The sequence below is a fragment of the Taudactylus pleione genome, unplaced genomic scaffold (assembly GCF_031769625.1).
Source record: "Taudactylus pleione unplaced genomic scaffold, aTauple2 ptg000573l, whole genome shotgun sequence".
Classification (NCBI taxonomy): Eukaryota; Metazoa; Chordata; class Amphibia; order Anura; family Myobatrachidae; genus Taudactylus; species Taudactylus pleione.
The window spans coordinates 5267501-5287196 of record NW_028284975.1 but is presented as its reverse complement, the minus strand read 5'-3'; the positions used below and the strand labels follow the sequence as shown (position 1 = coordinate 5287196).

At 46.6% G+C, this 19696-nt stretch overlaps 1 protein-coding gene across 2 annotated transcripts in view; it reads left to right on the top strand.

Annotated features, from left to right (window-relative positions):
• The window catches only part of UBE2D3 (ubiquitin conjugating enzyme E2 D3), a 68414-nt gene that overhangs the window by 20486 nt on the left and 28232 nt on the right, over positions 1-19696 (top strand). For both annotated transcript variants that reach the window (XM_088453236.1, XM_088453237.1), the window contains exon 2: positions 14357-14420. In XM_088453236.1, the coding sequence (XP_088309362.1) occupies positions 14357-14420 (64 nt within the window). The remainder of the gene's footprint in view (positions 1-14356; positions 14421-19696) is intronic.

The window sequence follows — 19696 nt, the reverse complement described above, 5'->3', positions numbered from 1 at the left end:
CTAGAGTCGCATTTTCAATTCCAGGCCCTATCTTTCAGACTTTCGGCGGCCACAAGAGTATTCACAAAAGTTATGGCGGCAATGTTGGCCCTACTGCATGGTCAGGGAGTCGTCATTGTTCCATACTTAGACGATCTATTGATAAAGGCCTCTTCGGAAGCTCGGCTGTTAAGGGACATTCGCTTAACTCAGAGCATCCTCCTGCAACACGGTTGGCTACTAAATTTCAAAAAGTCCTCCCTGATCCCTACACGGCGTTTACTATTCCTGGGAATGATACTGGACACAGTGCAGCAAAGAGTTTTTCTGCCTCAAGACAAGGCTGCCTCCATTCAGCATATGGTGCGCCTGATCTTAAAACATCGCCGAGTGTCTGTACATCTCTGTATCCGCCTTCTTGGGAAGATGGTAGCGGCTTTCGAGGTGATTTAGTATGCAAGATTTCACGCCCGGCCTTTTCAACTGGATCTCCTCTCCCAGTGGTCAGGATCCCACCTCTCTCCTGGCGCCTCAGACTCGAACATCTCTCATTTGGTGGCTGAACCTTCCCCACCTGCTGGCGGGGAAAAGGTTTGCGGTGTGGGATTGGACCCTCCTCACCACGGACGCAAGCCTGAGGGGCTGGGGAGCAGTGACTCTGGGAAAGCATTTTCAGTGGCACTGGATGCAGCATGAAGCCAGATTGCCCTTAAATATCCTAGAGTTGAGAGCGGTATTTTATGCTCTCCAGCTGGCGCATCCGCTGCTGGAGGGGCATGCAATCAGAGTCCAGTCGGACAATGCCACTGCAGTGACTTAAATAAACAGGCAGGGCGGCACAAAAAGCAGAGCTGCCATGAGGTAACAAGGATTCTGCTTTGGGCAGAGGAATTTGCAGTAGCGATTTCTGCGATCTTCATTCCAGGAGTAGAAAACTGGGAGGCCGACTACCTCAGTCGGCAGGATGTTCATCCAGGGGAATGGTCACTCAATCCTCAGGTGTTCCAGCAACTAACTCTGAGGTGGGGCTATCCTCAAGCCGACCTTATGGCGTCAAGGTTAAACCACCAACTACCAGTTTACTACTCCAGAACAAGGGACCCACGAGCCGCTGCAGTGGACACACTGACGGCTCCATGGAAGTTTCATTACGTCTACCTATTCCCTCCGTTTCCGCTCATTCCGCGTCTGCTTCAAAGAATCAAGCAAGAAGGGATCAAGGTGCTTCTGATAGCACCAGATTGGCCCAGACGAGCGTGGTACTCCCAGATAAAGAATCTGTTAATAGACGAGCCGTGGCCACTTGCTGCTTCAGGACGACCTCCTTCAGGGCCCATTTGTTTATCGTGACTTAAGGCGGCTTCGTTTGACGGCCTGGCTACTGAAAGGGCCGTCCTCAGAAAAAAGGGTATTCTGTCTAGTGTGATTCCCACAATGATTCAGGCTAGGAAAGAAGTCACTTCTCAACATTACTACAGCATATGGAAGACATATGTGGCTTGATGTGAGAGACGTAATTCTCCTCCTTGAGTCTTTAAGGTATCACGTCTCCTTTTTCTTCTGGCTGGTCTCACAGCAGGCCTTCGTCTTGGTTCATTAAAGGTACAGGTATCCGCGTTGTCCATTTTCTTTCAGAGAAAATTGGCTTTGCTCCCGGATATACAGACTTTTCTCCAAGGCGTTGAGGATTAAACCTCTTTTTGTGCCTCCCATGGGATTTGAATTTGGTGTTTGCCTTCCTCCAGTCTGATACCTTTGAGCCATTACAGAGCATGGAGATAAAGTACTTAACCTGGAAGGTGGTTCTGCTTTTGGCACTCGCTTCGGCAAGGCGTGTGTCAGAACTCAGTGCTTTATCCTGCTGCCCTCCTTACCTTATTTTCCATGAAGATAAGGCGGAGCTGCGTACTCAAAGGACTTTTCTTCCAAAAGTGGTGACAGCTTTTCATATAAACCAGCCTATCGTGGTTCCGGTGTTTAAGGATGACTCTTCCAATTCAAGATCCTTGGATGTAGTCAGAGCACTCCGGATTTACGTTGACAGGACTGCTTCCCTCCGTAAATCAAATGCTTTGTTCATTCGGTTTGATGTGCCCCGTCCAGGTTGGCCGGCCTCCAAACAGACCATTTCTAGATGAATTTGTTTCACTACTAGGCAAGCATACATGGTGGCTTCCAAACAACCACCAGGTCCTATTACTGCGCATTCTACGCGCTTGGTAGGTCCTTCATGGGCGGCTGCTCGCGGGGTTTCCTTAAACCAGCTTTGTAGAGCAGCCACTTGGTCAGGCACGCATACCTTCCTACGATTCTATCTTTTTGATACTTTTGCGGCCTCCGCTTCGGCGTTTGGCCGTGTGGTGTTGCAGGGCTCTCAGCGCTCTCCCACCCGGGATGTAAGCTCTGGGACGTCCCCATTGTACTTGGGCTCCAGTGTCCCCTGGTGGATGAAGGAGAAAATAGTATTTTGGTATTTACCGATAAATCGCTTTCTCCGATTCCACAGGGGACACTGGACGCCCTCCCTACGCTGTTCTACCTGCGTTGTTACTGTTTTACAGGTTAAGACGCTGGTTTGCGTTTAATGTTGTCTGACTGACCTGTTCTTGTTTTCATGTATATGTTGTTTTCTTATGTATATGTGATTAATGTAGCTTTTCTGTCTCCTTACTTTCCAGCTCCCCTCGGGCACCGTTGTTTTTAGACTGACTTGGGGGGGGGGGGGGGGGTGTATAGAGGGGGGAGGAGCTAGCTACCAGTAGTTTTTTATTTAAAGGTGCCAGCTCCCGGTTAACACACTCCTATACCTCATTGTACTGAGGCTCCAGTGTCCCCTGTGGAATCGGAGAAAGGGATTTAGCGGTAAGTACCAAAATCCTATTTTTCCTGTGTGGTGTCTGCGCAGAAGATTCTTAATCCAGTGTATGGTTTTGGGAGTCGTTGAGCACAACTTTTTGAAGTTTTGTATATATGGTTCAGAAGATTGAATATTTAATACCCCCCCCTTTGTATGGCTTCTTGAAACTTTTTTTTTTCTTAAAATTGATGGCACTTTATTATGGATGTAGTATTCTGATTTTGTATTTTATACATTGAAAATTAAAAATTGGCACTTTAAGTACTTTGTTCATGACCTTTCTAAAGAAAACTCTCATTTTGAATGGCAACAATTTAACCTCATAGTTTACAATGACTCATCCCATCTACAACCGTTTGTTTGGTCCTCACATTGATTACCTTCTCACTTTTATATGACTGATAAAAGGGACTCAATCAGAACAAAATATAAGTGACTTTTCAGGGTGCCACTATCTCAGCTTGGAAATCTCTGGTTTCAGTTTCTTGTGAGATGGATAGAGTAGTAATTTGTTACAAAAAAGGCTGAAGTCTGAGATTTGTCCATCTGTTTTCTTAAAGCTCCGTACACACGGAGCGATCAGACAACAATCAGATATCGTTGTCTGATCGTCCTGTATGTGCTAGATGTTCGATATCTAACATCCAGCACATGCACCAACCCCCAAACAACTAACGACCCACTATCGCGGGTCCCTATAGTAACCTGGTCGAAATCAACCAGGTTGGCCTGAATGCACAGGCGATGGTCGATATCGACCATCGTTTGGGAGCTGGAAGGGCCCAAAAACAGGACGATATTAATATGATCGACATCGTTAGTGCTATATCTGACTGTGTACACCCCCATAAGACTTTAAGTCGCTGTAATTAATGGGCTCCAAATATTGCAATTGAATTAGCCTAATTAGACTAGGCTATAAGCAGCTAAACGTAAAGTCCTGGCTAGGGTGTCCAAACCACTGACTTTCCACACATTTCTGCTCAGGTGGGAAAATACAACTTTTTGAAGTTTGGTATATGGTTCAGAAAATTGAATACAAACCCCTCCCCCCCCCTTTTGTATGGCTTCCTGAAACTTATTTCTTAAAATGATGGCACTTTATTATGTATGTACTATTCTGATTTTGTATTGTATACATTGAAAATTAAAAATTACAGTCAAAAGAAATACCAGCAGCTGTCCATGCCCAAACAGCGACAATTGAATTGAGTCTGACGCCCAGGACTGACAGCTGCCGGCTCAAACATTTGAATCTCCCCCTAAAATTTTCAAAACTGTTTTCAAAGGGCACAATTCAATTGAACGCGAAGTGAATAGCGCCGGGAATCTGCTTCCAGAGGTATTCAATTCATATGCGCTGTTAAGCCCGACTAGGATTTCTTCTCGCATCCCTCTGGGGATGCGAGCAGAAATCCGACAAGTCCAGGTGAGGTGCTGTTTTCTGACCTTAGTGCCGGGAAAACAGCATCGCGCCGGGATGTTTAGTTGGAGAATGCCTGTTCTCGCGCCTAAACACCCTATTTAAGGCGCGAGAACGAGCCTTCCTCGACCTAACATCGCGAAAGATTGAATAGCTCCAGGAGCTCATTCCCAGCGCTATTCTCTTCGCGTTTAATTGGATCGTGCCCAAAGTAGCAAAAAAAGACTTGACTCTAGTGCTTTAGAGGATGTAGTTGAGGTAAATGTTGTTTTTTTTTTTTGTTTTTTGCGTTCTCATTATACTAATCCAAGATTAGTATGTTGCATCTTTCATAAAAACTATACAGCAAGCTAGTGTTGACTATAGCTCCGGCGGCAGGCAGGGCGCCGGAGCTAGAGAGGGCACTTTGGCATGGTCATTGAAAAGGGGGCGTGTCTATAAGACACTTTTCGTCATTCTTGGGGGGCGTGCCTGGCACTTACGGACATGCCGGGCAGCCCGCAAGCGCTGCTGAAAGGAAGAATAGATGCTGGGCGCATGCGCCCGGAGTCTATTCACCGGCGGTGACCGGGTCACCGCACACTTCCCCACCAGTGGGACACTGCGACTCGCGCGTGGAGACGGCTGTTTTAGCGGGGCGCTGCGCGGTAAGGGCAGGGCACTTGGGCGTTCCAGAAGAAGGGCAGGACGCAGCACCCCACTAAAACAGCCTAGCGGGAACGCTACATCAAACATGAAAGTTGGTGTTTGACACTTAATGATAACTGACATTTCTAAAAGGTGTTAGGGGTGGTGTTTTTTTTTTTTTTTTCATGGTGCATCTACCAGAAATGGGTAGATTCAGTTGTTTATCACTCCCATCTAAAGTGACCTGGAGCTATTCAATTGTTTGACTAGCTGCGCACTGGTTCTTGCGCCCTCTTTCATGGGAATAGCCACATTAGCTGCCCAAAGTGCTGCAGTTTAAAGTGCACTTGCAACCAGCCACAATGCCTTAATTTACACAAATGTCTACTCCTCAGAAGGTCATAAGCAGAAATCTGTGACACCTAATGCATCTGGGCTGGTTGTCCTAAACAAATAGCTTTCAGTCACTTTAGACAGGCACTATAGAAACAAATCGCCCCACATAATTGGACTCTATTGATTTATTTTTTTTTTTTAACCACTTGCATCTAATGTGACCACGCCAGACTGGGCTTTTGCTGACGTGGTCACGTCTGATGTGACCAGTCAAACGCCCACTAGGCAGCTGCGGGAAACTAATCTTCCTGTAACTGCCTGTATCAGAGGGACCTGTTGGTCCTATGGCCCCCCTCCTGTGTCCCGATCACTACGCTGTCCTGCTGGCGGGACCCCTCCTCCTTCCGGCCTTTCTGCAACTGTGTGCACTAGGAGCAGACAGCCGCTCTGCTTCTCCCCTCCCAATATTTGCCCAATCACTGATGGCCACAGTAATCTGGCAGTAATACACTATATCTATACATATTGTATGTATGTCAATTCGGTGCGCTGTTAGCACCAGGAGGGAATTCCCAGGGCTATTCAATTTGGTGTGCTGTTAAGTCTGACTAATTCTTCTCACTCTCCTATGCTGGCCGTGTGTCTGTTTTCCGGCTTAGTGCGGCGTTAACAAACTCTCAGCCGGCACTTTAGTCGGAGAATGACTGCTCGCGACTAAACACCCAGGTTAATTTGTGAGAATCGGCATTCTCAGACTTCTAACTGTCAGACTAAACAGCCCGATGAATTGAATAGCTCCTGGAGCTCCCTTCCAGTGCTATCAACAGCGCACTGAAATGAATTTACCCCTATATATTGTAATACATTTGCAAACTATACTGTTTCCCAAACTGTTGTCAGACTTGTGTGCTTACTGTTACTATGTTAGCGGTAACACACTAGTGAGTTTGTGTAGAGCAGGGGTGGGGAACCTTTTTTTTTTTTTTTTCTCCCGAGGTCCATTTTGATAGATAGATATATCTATCTATCAAACATTATTTTGCGGGCTGGTGCAGGCAATGCTCCCCACCACGTGACATTAAACGGGGGTGGGTCCACAATTGCTGGTGATTACAGCAATGCCCAGAGCATCCTGAGGATACTCTGGGGAGCATCAAGAGCAGCGGTGTGACCGTCTGAAGGACGCTCCAGGCGGCACTACTGCATAGATTCTGGCTGCAGTGTGCCATTCTAGGCACCCTGCTAGCTAAATGAGGCTAGCAGAAAAAAGCTTTGAGGGTCTTATACGGCCCCCGGGCCTGAGGTTCCCCATCCCTGGTGTAGTCTCATCACCTAGGGGTAGACTTAATATGAAATCAATTTGCCAAAGCCACGCAATAGTAATGCTAAATCCGGGCTTGTTTAGCATTAATTACTAATTGTCCTTTTGAAATCCATTGGTCAAAGCTTCTGACCATTGGCTGATTTGAAAGACCAAGTTTTTCCAACCGGTCATTCTTTGAGGATTTTTGTCTGTGGGAGCAAGTGGCATAATTCCTGACCTGGCAAAATAGATTAACACACCTGTGCATTAAAGAAATCCACAAAACCTGACCTGTTAACAAAATTTATGTTTTCGCTGTATGTACTGTAGGTAAAATATACATTAAATTGTTGCTAAAGCTTGGTAACAGACTAGGTAGATGGGTCTGTTATTCGGCTGGCTCACCTGACTGACTGATGTGCTGTGCTTCACAGCTCAACTGGGCAGGCATTTTGAATTGCCCACTTTGTCGAGCTGTCAATCGCCACCGGGTCCCTGCAGAACATGTACGGGCGATCGGTGGGTCACCCATACACACCAGCAAATTGATCTATCTCAGATATATCCATCCGCTGTGCTGCACAGCAGATCGAATGTCTGTGAATGATGTTCAGATATAACTGCTGTACACAACCGGGCGATGCACTATAGATCTATTGCCCGTTCAATGGAACAGGTGATCAATTAGTGTGTACCCAGGTTAATAACCACTGCAACTTTGAGTACTTTCTCTTCTATATCATGCCCTCAATACAGTCCTCTGACAGTTTAAACACTTGCCTGGTGTGGTCGTCATTTGTGACCACAGCCAGCAGTGCGTTAATTGACATGGTCGCAAACGGTGTGACCTGTCAGTAATGCACAGTGGGCAGCTGCTGGAAAATAATCTTCCAGCAACTGCCAGTTAACAGTGGTTAAAGGTTTTTTTTTTTTTTTAATGTTTTAGAAGTTGAATTTGCAAACCTAAAATTACTACTTCTTGCTGAGAAATTACTGTGTAGCCCATTTTGAGTACTCATAGATTGAGAACCTTTGCACTGTCTTCAGGACCTCACACAGGTCACACCAGCAAGTGCACAGCTGTATTCATTACTTGCTAACACATTTTCAAAGTTCCATTGGGGAGCTAATTATTTCACTTGGGATTCTGTGAGGAGACCTGGAAAACATGCACTGTTTGGGGTCCTGAGGACCGAGTGTGAGAACCTGTGTACAGGACACTTGTTAGACTACAAAATGGTTTACCTTTTTATTTTTGTACTACCCAGAAGCAACACACTGCTAGGTTTCACCTTTTTCTTAAAAATTTAATGGTCTACATTACTTTGCTGTCCTGTAGTCCTTTCTCCAACTTACAGTAGTTTTCTTCTTCGTGATCCACAAGGATACCATGGGGATATTATCGTTGGAAGACCAGACATCAAACAGTTACAGTTAAAGCTTCTGTTCCCAGAATGCCCCGGGTCCTCTACCCATATATACCCCACAGGACTTCAGTTCATTTATTGCGGCAGGATCAAGACACACTTTCGTAATAGGGGAAAGCTTTTTGTTTTATTTTTTTATGTTTGAGTCAGCAGTACTCAGCGACTCAATCTACCTCCGCTGGGCTGCAACATCAGTAATTGTGCTGGTGATTTCAGCGGCTGGCGGCTGAGCTCTTCTTGCAGCAATGCTGCGACCTGGACTGCATCGGATGTTCGGAGATGTCGGGTAAGGCGATTTCTCGCTTGTGAGGAAACACGCTTGGCAGTCCTTGCTCCTGGTATCAGACTCTCCAGAGCCGCTGCTGTCAGGGCCCGGGATTGTCCGCGTCCTCACGACACCAGCCGAGGCCTTATCTGATGCCGGGGATCGGCAGCAGACTGTTCTGCTGCCCCAAGGCCGGTGTACCCGGCTGCTTAACACAGACTAGCGGAGGTAGGCGCCCCCCCGGCAGCTCCTACCCAGAAGGGTTTTGCGAATCTGTGTTGCTCCGCCTACCCTCTACGTGTATAAGACGCTCACGGTCCCCGCTCAGTGCGCCCTGTAGCTGTAGACTACTACCGGGGGCACTGCATGGGGGGGGGGGGACTACTACCGAGGGCACTGCATGGGGGGGGTTACTACCGGGGGCACTGCATGGGGGGGGGGGGGACTACTACCGGGGGCACTGCATGGGGGGGTGGACTAAAGTGCATTAATGTGTAAATGCTGGGCATTTATCCTTTTGATTAAGTATGCCTATTACCTAAAGTGTTATTCATAGGCTAACCATACTGTCACTTTAAAACGGGTCACATGAATTACAAAGGTTCTGTGACTGGCTGACTTCATGTCATATTTCACCTGGTTTTAATAAGCCACAGAACCTGTGTAATCCATGAGTGTCCCAGTTTAAAGTGGTGATATAGTAAACCTACTTATTCACTATGGGTTTTGTGAACAGACAAGTCATATTACCTGAAAGATCGTGGAGGCATTAAAACATGCATTTAAGGGGCTTGTGCGGATATCTGATGCTGTTGGGGGTATCAGATGGGCATTTTAGGGGGATGTGGGGGATGTCTGAGGCATATGGGGTGCTCTAAAGTATAAATTATGATGGGACCTAGAAATGGTCAGGTAGGACCCCATTATTTTTAAAGTGGTTGGTCCCTGGGTCCCACAAATTTTGTCACTCATCGTGATCACTGGGTCAGCTATAATGATCACTGGTTTTTTTTCCATCCTTTTGGGTGGTTTCTTTCTGAGTACTTCACATTCAGTTGAGATTTTGTGAAGGCTGTCGCATAACATTGCAATTATTGCCTTTATTGACCATGTCAAAAGATGAAGGGTAACAGGAGAGGGAGCAGCCTATGCTGGTTCATGTAAGGCATGTACGATTTGTGTACTCTCAGGACGTAAAGGATGGTTTGTGTGTTGTCTGTTATAAAGAGTCACTTCACCAATCCAGTTTACCTGTCCCAGGCCAAGAACCATCCTTGGTTTCCTCTTTGTCCCAGGTTATGATGAAGGTTGTGGATCGTATGGCTGGTTCTATGATGCCTCCTTGATGGGCTGTCCACAGTATGCTATGTTGCACTTCCTACGCATCCTTCATGGAAGGATGTTTATGGCTATTCTAGTCAGGGTATGGCACCAGCTGATAACAGACCGGTAGTGACCAAAGCACTTAAACTCAAGTTTTTTGTTAGTCTGCCCAACATATGGATTCAGACACATCAGGGGAAAGCTGATGCACAGGGTTCCTTTACAGGATCTAGCTTTGAGGAGGAGGATCAAACTTCCACAGTGGATGTTCCTCCTTTGGTAAGGGCTTAAATTCATCCTAGATATTCAGCTCATAGTAAGAAGGCTCCATTGTTTAATCACCAGCGGAAGGTGGTCAAAATTGAGTTCCCTGTATCTGATCAGCTTACAGAGCTTATCGAGGAGGCATGGGGTAACCCTGATACAATGTTAAACTGTTTTATGTGAATAAAATATGTTTCCACCTTCTGTATGTACGAAGTGGGAGGTACAACCCATTGTGGATTCTCATGTAACACATTTAATCAGAAATGCTACATTGCCTATTCAATCAGCGTCTTTACTGAAGGATTCCACAGATAAAGATTGAAGCCTATCTTAAAGCAATATTTTTGTCTGTAGTGTTCACTCTAGCTCCGGCAGCAGGCAGGGCGCAAAAAGGGGGCGTGGCCATGAAAAGGGGGCATGTCTATAAGACGCGTCCCCTTTTCGTTATACTTGGCGGCGTGCCCGGCACTTACGGACACGCCGGGCAGCCCCCAAGCGCTGCAGACAGTGAGAATAGTTGCTGGGCGCATGCGCCCGGCGTCTATTCTCCGGTGACCGGGTCACCGCACAATTCTCCACCCGCAGGCTGTGAGGGCAGGGCGCTATTTGCCCTCCTTCTGGAGGGCAGTGTGCTTTTTGCTCTCCAGAAGGAGGGCAGGGTGCCGCGCCCTGCGAAAACAGCCTAGCGGGAACGCTCTGTCTGGAATGGTTACTCGTCCAGCTATGGCTGGAGCCTGGGTAGCCAAAGCTGTTGAAGAATGGATTAGGGCATTGGAAGATATGCTACCAGAGAACAGATTATGAATATCTCCCACATACAGGAAGCCGCTTCCTAGCTGGGAGGGGCTGCAGTGGATGCTGGAATTTTTGCTTCTAGGGCATCAATAGTGGCATGCAGGAACCTTTTGGTTAAGATCTTGGAAAGATAATACTGGGTCAAAGAGGGCGCTGGAAGTCTTACCTTTCTATGGATAGGTATTTTTTGGAGCAGAGTTGGATAATCGCTACCCTGGCAGCTTCAAAATCTGCAGGTCTGCCATCTACAGCAAAGACTAGATCTAGGCAGGTTTCTTTTCAGTCCTTCTGTCCTCAGGGACCAGCACAGGAACAGCCTTCCTCTAGGCCAACTAGTTTCTGCAAATCTAAGCGACAAGCTAAAAGGTCTGGCCCGGCAAGATGTCCAGCTTCTAAGCCGGACAACAAGCCCTTGGCCTGATGAAGCGGGCCTCCTCCTGTGGGATCCCAGGGTGGGAGGCCGACTTCTTCAGTTTGTGGTTTATTGGCATCAAACAACTAGATGCTTTTCAGGAGACATCCCCACCAGAAGTCTTTATTTTGCACAACGCTTCAGTCGGATGCGGTCAAGGCCATTCACTCCCTGCTGCAGGCGGGGCTAATAATTCTGGTTCCTCTGTCAACGGAAGGGGTTATTCCAATCTGTTTCTGGTTCAGAAACCTAATGGGGCTTATCATGCTATACTAAATCTAAAAACCCTCAACAGGTTTGTCAATGTACCCAAGTTTCGTATGGAGAAACTCTGGTCAATTATTTTGGCAATGGAGCCGAGGTATTACATGGTGTCGCTGGATATTTCGGATGCAAATCAGCTTGTCCTATTATACCATCCCACCAACTATTCTTATGGTTTGTCCTTCAGCAACATTACCAATTTCATACTCTACCCTTTTGGGCTATCTATGGCTCCCTGGGTATTTACCAAAATAATGGCAGTCACGACTGGCGTCGAGTCAGAATCCTGCCATATCTGGACGACCACCTGATATTGACAGACTCCGGTTATGTTTCAAAGCCATCTTCAAATGACCATAGCCTGCCTACAAGGGCACTGCTGGATAATCAATTGGAAGAAATCGTCACTTTCTCCAACACAGCAGACTGTACATCCTGGGAGCGTTTCTGGATTCTTGGGCACGAAGATTGTGGATCTATCATTGCAAGCTGCTACACAAAAAGGGTATCCATTCTGTTGGCAATGGAGGTCTTGCGATCAATGGTATCCACCTTCGACATCGTTGGGTATGCTCAGTTCCATTCCAGGTCTCTACAAAGATTGATTCTCTCCAGGTGGAACAAACTGCATCTTATAAGGTCTGAGGATCCTTCTCACTCCAGAGCTTCGTCACTCCCTCCGGTGGTGGCTGAGAAAGGATCATCTAAACAAAGGGCGCCAGCCTTCACGGATGGGTCGCAGTGACAGGTCATCGCACCTTTCAGGGACGATGGACAAATCAAAATAATTTGACAACATATATACTGGAACTGAGCAGTATACAGAGCTCTTATTATGGCACAGGACCTGCTCCAGGGCCGACCGGTCCAGATCCAGGCCGACGATGCAATTAGTGGCCTACCTAAATCGGGGAGGCACAAGAAGTTATGCAGCCATGAAGGAAGTGACCAAGGTTCTGATTTGGGCAGAACGTCATCTTCCGGCCATCTTGGCAATATTCATACTGGGAGTACTCAATTGGGAAGCAGACTTCATAAGTCACCAGGACATGCACGTCGGAGAGTGGTATCTCCATCCGGGAGTGTTTAGCTCCTGGTAAACATGGGCTCTACCAGAAAGCGATCTCATGGTGTCGCGCCACAACCACAAGGTCCCCAGGTACGAGTCCAGGTCCAGAGACCAATCAGCAGCCATGTTGTTTTTTTTTCAGTTCTGTAATTCAAACAATTGGGGTAAGGAAGCCTGCCTCTGCCTGCATCTATTTCTGAGTTTGGTATTCTTTTGGTCAATGGTGTTTCCATAGGAAGTATGATCCTAAGATATTCAGGGTTTCCAGGGTACTGGCTCTTCTTCTGGCTGGATTAGACAAAGGTCTACGCATGGCCACTTTCCGAGTGCAGGGTTCTGCACTGTCGGTCTGGTTTCAGAAGAAGATTGCTTCATTACCAGACATTAGCATTTTTTTTTTTTCCAAGGAGTTTTGCAAATTCAGCCTCCTTTTTGTTCCACCAGTAGCACCATGGGATTTGTCTTTGGTTCTTAAGGGACTACAAACGTCCCCATTTGAAACTTTGGATTCTGGATTTGAAGTGGTTAACAGCAAAGACTCTTCTATCTCTTTCTTCTCCTCGCAAAGTCTTTGATTTGGCAGCGCTTTCTTGTCGCTCCCCATTTTTTTTTATTTTTCACCAGGATAAAGCTGTTCTTCGTACAAGGGAGGGTAACCTTCCTAAGTGTCCCGTTTTCAGGCTCCAGACCTTTCTGTAGGTGAAGCCTCCCTGGCTGTAGTTTGCTCTCTGTATCTACAGTATGTGGAGCGTACAAACTGTGAAAACTATAGAAAATCAGTCTCCTTGTTTTCTAACAAAGAGGGCCAGCTAATTAGCAAGATGGGTACGCATGACTCTCAAGTCTGCTTAAGTGTACACACAGGCTGATCTCTGTCCCAACCACGGTGACAGCACGTTCTTCTGTCTGTAGGGCCATTGTGGGCATTTAGTTGTGGTGCCTCTGCTGAACAGTTGTGTAAGGCAGCCTTGTGGTCTTCTGTTCACACTTTTCTTAGATTTTATGCCTTTGATACTTTTTGCCTCTCAGGATGCCTCCTTTTGGGCGATGAGTTCTCCTTTCTGCTGAGGAGCGTCTCGCACTCTAGGGAAACTACTTTAGGACATCCCCATGGTATCCCTGTGGATCACTATAGACCCTGAAGAAGAAAATTTGAGTTATGGTAGACTTTCCTAGATAATTCCTTTTCTTCGAGCTCCACAGGGCACCCACCCTGACTCACCTGGCTTCATTGGGTTATATTCTTTCGGTCAGATTCCCTCGTCTAATGTAAGAGTTTATGGTGTACGACTTGTTCTTCCTTCTCCTCTTTCCTTCCCCTGCCTTGAGGCTTGTTGACTAAACTGAAGTCCTATGGCTAGGGACTGGGTATATATGGGGAAGGACCTGGGGCATTCTGGGAGTAGAAGCTTTAACTGTGCCTGGTCTTCCAACCATAATATCCCTATGGACCTCGAAGAAAAGGAGTTATCAAGGTAAGTCTACAGTAACTCTAATTTTTATTGAGGGGGAGTCTTATCAGAAACCTTTCCAAAATACTTGTTGTTCGTTGCCTACCCATTACTTGGTTCTTTCTTCCATCCCCCTTCACACTACAATAATCTGGTCAAACAGTCAATTCTCAACTCCCAATATCAGGAGTGCTCCATGACATTTGCTGGTCCTGATGAGAAATGTATCCTGCTGATGTGTTATCAGGCTGAAAGTGCATTTATAAGCGCCACCTCTGCAAACTTTGAGGACTATCGGTCCGAAAGGAATGAGTGGTGTGTACGCTTGATATTGGATATTCATAGGATCGTTTCGGCTAGCAATATAATTTCGGACCCTTTCTCTAATCTGTCAAGTGTGTACTTTGCAAAACATTTTTAAATCAAGAACTGTATAGCTGTTTATTTCAACCCCATACTTCTTGGGTTAGTTTGTACTGTGTTAATGTGTATTTAGTGTTCGCTCAGGAACAGGTTATAAGTTGATTTAAACTTTTTTTTTTTTTTTTTTTCTCACAGGAACTGAATGATTTGGCTCGTGATCCTCCAGCACAATGTTCTGCAGGCCCAGTTGGAGATGACAGTAAGCAATAGATTCCTCAAACTTTATGGATGTTTACTTGTCAAATAACTTGTCCTCTCATCAATTATCTTCGTAATTTTCAGGTTTATTTTTTATTTTTTTTCCCCTTGCTACAGTTTTTGTTGGTTTTCTGGAGAGCCCAGAAAGTCTTAATGTGGGGCGCACACAACTAGTGAACGTGTAACTTCTTTTTTTTTTTTATTAAATTGAAATTTACTTTTAAAATGCATGTAGTGTGTATTTTTTCTACCTCCATAGTGGACACAGGCTTTACCCTGGATATAGGTTGGCAAGTAGAGGTCTGGGCACCAAACGGTTCATTTTTCTTTCCCAGCAGCCCAGACTCCCTCTCCCCTATACCCCAGCCACAGGCATCCAGTTTTTTTGTTTGTTGCCTGAAGGAGCGAGCACAGTTTTTAGGATCTGCTTCTAAGCAGCTTGTTTTCTTCTGTTTATAAATTCTAGTTTCTATTACAAAGTGAGCACACGCAATTCCACTCCACCGACCCCAGCGCCGGTGGCCGCATTGCTGGTGACTGGGTGAGAGCATTTAGCCAGAGGTCCATAGCACATCACAGAAGTCGCAGCCAGAGGACAGATAAGGCGGCTTCCTGCTTACAGGCGATTGGAACCTAAGTAGTCTCTGCACCCCCAACTAGGGCAGCTAGGCAATGGGGCACTACACTGTAGGCAGCTACAGATGTTTCCTCATACATCTAGCCTCTTTGCACACTAAACAGCTCTTCTAGTCGCACCAGGCTGTGGCGAGACTCTGTAGCGCCGAGCGTCTTTTTGTGTAACGTCGTACATTCAAATGCGTCTTATTCGCACAGTGATGCGAATTAGCACAAGCAGTTTCTGCTTATTAAAATGATAAGCAGCATGCCTATATTCTGAGTCACTACGGGTGTATCTGTATGCGAAACGCTACATTAGTGTCAGCAGCTGTAACGCTAATGTAGCATTTAACGCTGAAACTCCTCATGGCCCCGCCCTATGCTTTACAATGCCGGTAATCTCAACGTTGTGTAGCGGTGGTAGGACCAAAATGACGCTAGGTCACGCCCCCCGTAGCTCTTCTAATGCCAGGTAATATCCCTGGACACTCACCCTATGATGTGCCACGCCCCCACATTATGCCAACTTGGGTGACTCCTCTCGGAGGCAAGCATGTCTTGTATCTCTAGTTCTCAATGCAGAAGTTGCAGCCATACTGAGTGGTGCAAACCATTGATGGTTCACCATAGATGTTTATAACCGATGCCACCATCGATGGGAACCCACAGATGGCTCTCAGACAAGTCTGAACGTACCAGTTGCATGGTTAGTGCAAGAAGGGTTCAACTTCCGTATTTTTTATTTTTTTTTCTTAATTCCTGTTCCCAAAGGCTACCCAAAATGAAACTTATACCAAAGAGATTGTATTTAAGTGTATAATACTTTGTTCTAAAAATTTGTAACTTTTTTTGATATTCAAGGTCAAAGGTTACATGTGACCTTGAAATGTAAGTCAACATTTAAATATAAAACTGTTATAAAAACTATGGTCTCTTGGCTTCAAAACAAGACAAACATGAAAGTTCTACCACACTTATGCTGGCCATACATGCTACAATTATTGGGGTAATCCGCCAGATACCCGCGGATCGCCCCAATAATTGTAGCGTGTGTGGGCGACTGAGGGCTAATTATCACTCGGTAATGCCGGATTGTCCAGCATGCCCGTCTGATGCGATATTTCTGAGCTAAAATGTCGGCTGTATCGGGCAGTGCATGCCCAGCCGCGGACAATAGATGGAAGGTCTTCTCCCATGGAGGCGGAGTGCAGATGTCGGGGCTAATATCTCCACGTATGCTGCAGGCTGCTAGATAAAATGTCTGTCTGTTAGACATTTTATCTGGACGTGTATTCCCATTTTTAGAATCAAAGCTATGATTAGTTTTAATTGACTTTGCAAGCATAAATTTTTAAATTTGTCATGTTTGCAATCCTGTTGCATGAACACCGTGCATCACTGAGGGCTAACATTTTACATATGAAAGTTACTTTATGCCATCTACCATCCTACCAAACTTCATGAAAGTCTGAGACTGTCAGGTTGGAAGCTGTGATGGTTTGGCATGGAATGACCCATAGTGTATGTGGCCGACTGATCTGAGAATAACAATCTATTGGACATGCCGAATCATTCAGCATGTCATATATAATACTCTTCTGCGTTGGGCACATTTCTCATGTTCCTTCACAGGGATGGAAGGGGGAAATGTCTCTTCCCCAGAGGAGGAGCATAGCTATCTGGGCCAATACACTGAGATCTTGGTGTATTCCCGTCATATCTGCAGGGTGTCAGATAAAATGCCTCAGACAAACATTTTATCTGGCAGTGTATGCCCAGCATAACACTGCATCCCTTTAGGATCCGAGTGATGGGAAGCTTTCCTCAAGGCCATTTATTCAAATGTATCGCATGGCTGGCCCTGGTGTTTCCCTGGATAGCTAAGGCTCTGATGCTGGGCATCCTCTCTGGAGGATGACCTCCTGTTTGGGTACCCACAGGAACGAGCTTTTGTCTCTAGATAGGCCACACCCCGGATATACTCCACTAAAGTGTGTGCATCTTCAGTGTCTGCTATGGGAGCCCTCTGGCTTTGTTTCTGGTGCGCTGACAGACCGTAAAAAGGCCCTAGACGCTCTTCCTTATTCAGGGGACATTGGTCCAGAATTGCATGAGATTGTGGCGGCATCCAAAATCTCATTCCAGTTCCTAAATTGCGAACGTCTCATTCTTGCTACTTTCGTCCGCAGGAAAAAGCCAAGGGCCTGCCTTGCTAGAGTCCAATGTTCCAAACCAAGGGAAAAAAGTGTTGATTTTCTGCCACTCAATTTCAAAATGCAATGAAATTACGATCATTAAGGCTTACGCCTTAATGGATTTTCCTTGCACAATACAGATATGGTATGCCATCACACCCTGTGGTTAATGGCAGTTTCAGCACTCACAGAATGAGATTGCTGTCGCTCACAAAATGGTGGAGCTGCTAATTCACAGAATTGTGCGCTCATTGGAATACACACATGCAGTCTATGCAACTGAGGTGTAAGCAGTTGTGGCTCCCACATCCCACTCATTGCCACAATCTTCCCATTTGATCACCAAAACAATCTCTCTGGCTTCCAACATCTTTCTCATTGCATACATTTATCACGTTTAGAATAGACGTTCAGCGCCCTTATTTTTAAAAATATCAAAGGGCACGATTCTATTCAACGCGATGTAAATAGCGCCGGGAGATAGCTCCCAGAGCTATTCAATTCATCGCGATGTTAGCTCGGGGGAGGCTCGTTCTCGCGCCTTAAACAGGTTGTTTAGGCGCGATAACGGGCATTCCCTGACCTAACTTCCCGGTGCGGGGCTGTTTTCCAGGCGCGAAGGGCAGAAAACAGCCTCGCGGTGGGACTTTTGTTGGATTTCTTCTCTCAGCCCTGGAGGGATGAGAGAAGATATCATTAGTCTGACTTGGCAGCGCGGTGTATTGAATAGCTCCAGGGGGCTCACTCCCGGCGCTATTTACATCGCGCTGAATAGAATCGAGCCCATACTGTCAGTGCATGTACACTTTCTTCCCCTATATGCCTCCATGCTGCTATATATTCCCCAATCCCTACTGCTGTGTGGTCTCCCAACTGTGATAGTCTGTGTTCCCTCATCGTTTTTCCCCAGCTGCACCACCCTGCATCTGTGCCTTCTCCACAGCCATGTTGCTGTCTTTCTCTCATTGGTGTCACTCTTTCTTCCTCCTTCTGCACTACTCTGGTCCCCCAAACGTGCAACTGTCTCCCCCACCACCCGCATAACTGTCTAACTCCCCCATCCACACCAATCTGTCTTCCCCAATTCCTACTGCTCTGTGGTCTCCGAACTATGGTAGTCTGTGTTCTCTCATCCGCACCAATCTGTCTTTATCCATCTGCACCGCCCTGCATCCGTGCCACTGTTTCCTTCTGCACCACTGCCTTCCCCCTAAGCCACGCCACTGTCTTACTTTCCTCTGTGGTACTTTCTTCCTCCCTCTGCACCACTCTGTCCCCCCCCAACTCTGCAACTGTCTCCTCCCCCCACCCGCACTACTGTCTTCCTACCCATCCACACTAATCTGTCTTCCCCCAATCCCTACTGTTGTGTGTTCTCCTATTTGTGCAAGTCTGTATTTCCTTATCCGCTACAATCTCTTTACCCATCTGCACTGCTGTCTTCCCATGTCCATGCCACACTCTTCCCCCCCATCCACATCGCTATCCCCCCAAACTGTGCCACTGTTTCTCCCCCCCATCCGCACCACTGTTTTCCTCCCATTTGCATTACTTTGGCTACCCCCCCCCCCCTTCTGTACTGCTTAACCTTCCCTCCTTTACATGCCTTTGTGTCTAACCTATCCACGCTGCTGTCTCCTCCCCCCATCCACACCTTTTTTTATCCCATCTGCACAGCTCTATTTTCTGCTTTGACCTCAGTTGCATAGACTGCATGTGTATTCCAATGAGCACACAATTCTGTGAATTAGCAACTCCACCATTTTGTGAGTGACAGCAATCTTCATGAGTGCTGAATCTGCAGTTAACCACAGGGTGTGATGGCATACCATATCTGTATTGCGCAAGGAACACTTCCATTAAGGCGTCGGCCTTGATCGTCATTTTATTGCTTTTTGAAGTTTGAGTGGCAGAAAATAGTTTTTTGTTTTAATTTTCAGATCATATCTAAGCAGCCTTGCGAGACAGCTGTAGGCATGTGGGGTAGTGGCAGCAGTGGTGGTGCAGAGCAGTGGCAGCGGTGCAGTGCAAAGGGGGCATCAGTGGGCGACAGAGGGCTCACTGGTAGTGCGTATGCACCTGAGAAAATCAAATCAATAAGTCAGATGGACGAATGCAGCAGTGAGATGTACGCATATGTTAAAAATTGAAACAACCAGCACCGGGCTTGGAGCCCCAGTACTGGTTGTGCTAAATACAGGGGACAAACGTCGTAGGGGTCCCACGTATTAAGCACAACCAGCACCAGGCTTTTCAGAACCTGTCCTGGTTGCCAAAATACGGGGGACAAATGACGTAGGGATCCCCCGTATTTGGCTCAACCAGCACAGGGCTCTGAGCTGGTTCTGGAAATACAGGGGGATAAAATGCGTAGGGTCCCTCTGTATTTATCAGAACCAGCAGCGGACTTCTAGAGGGGGGGATCATGCCACAGCCAGGGGAGCCATTTCACCGGGCCCCCCAG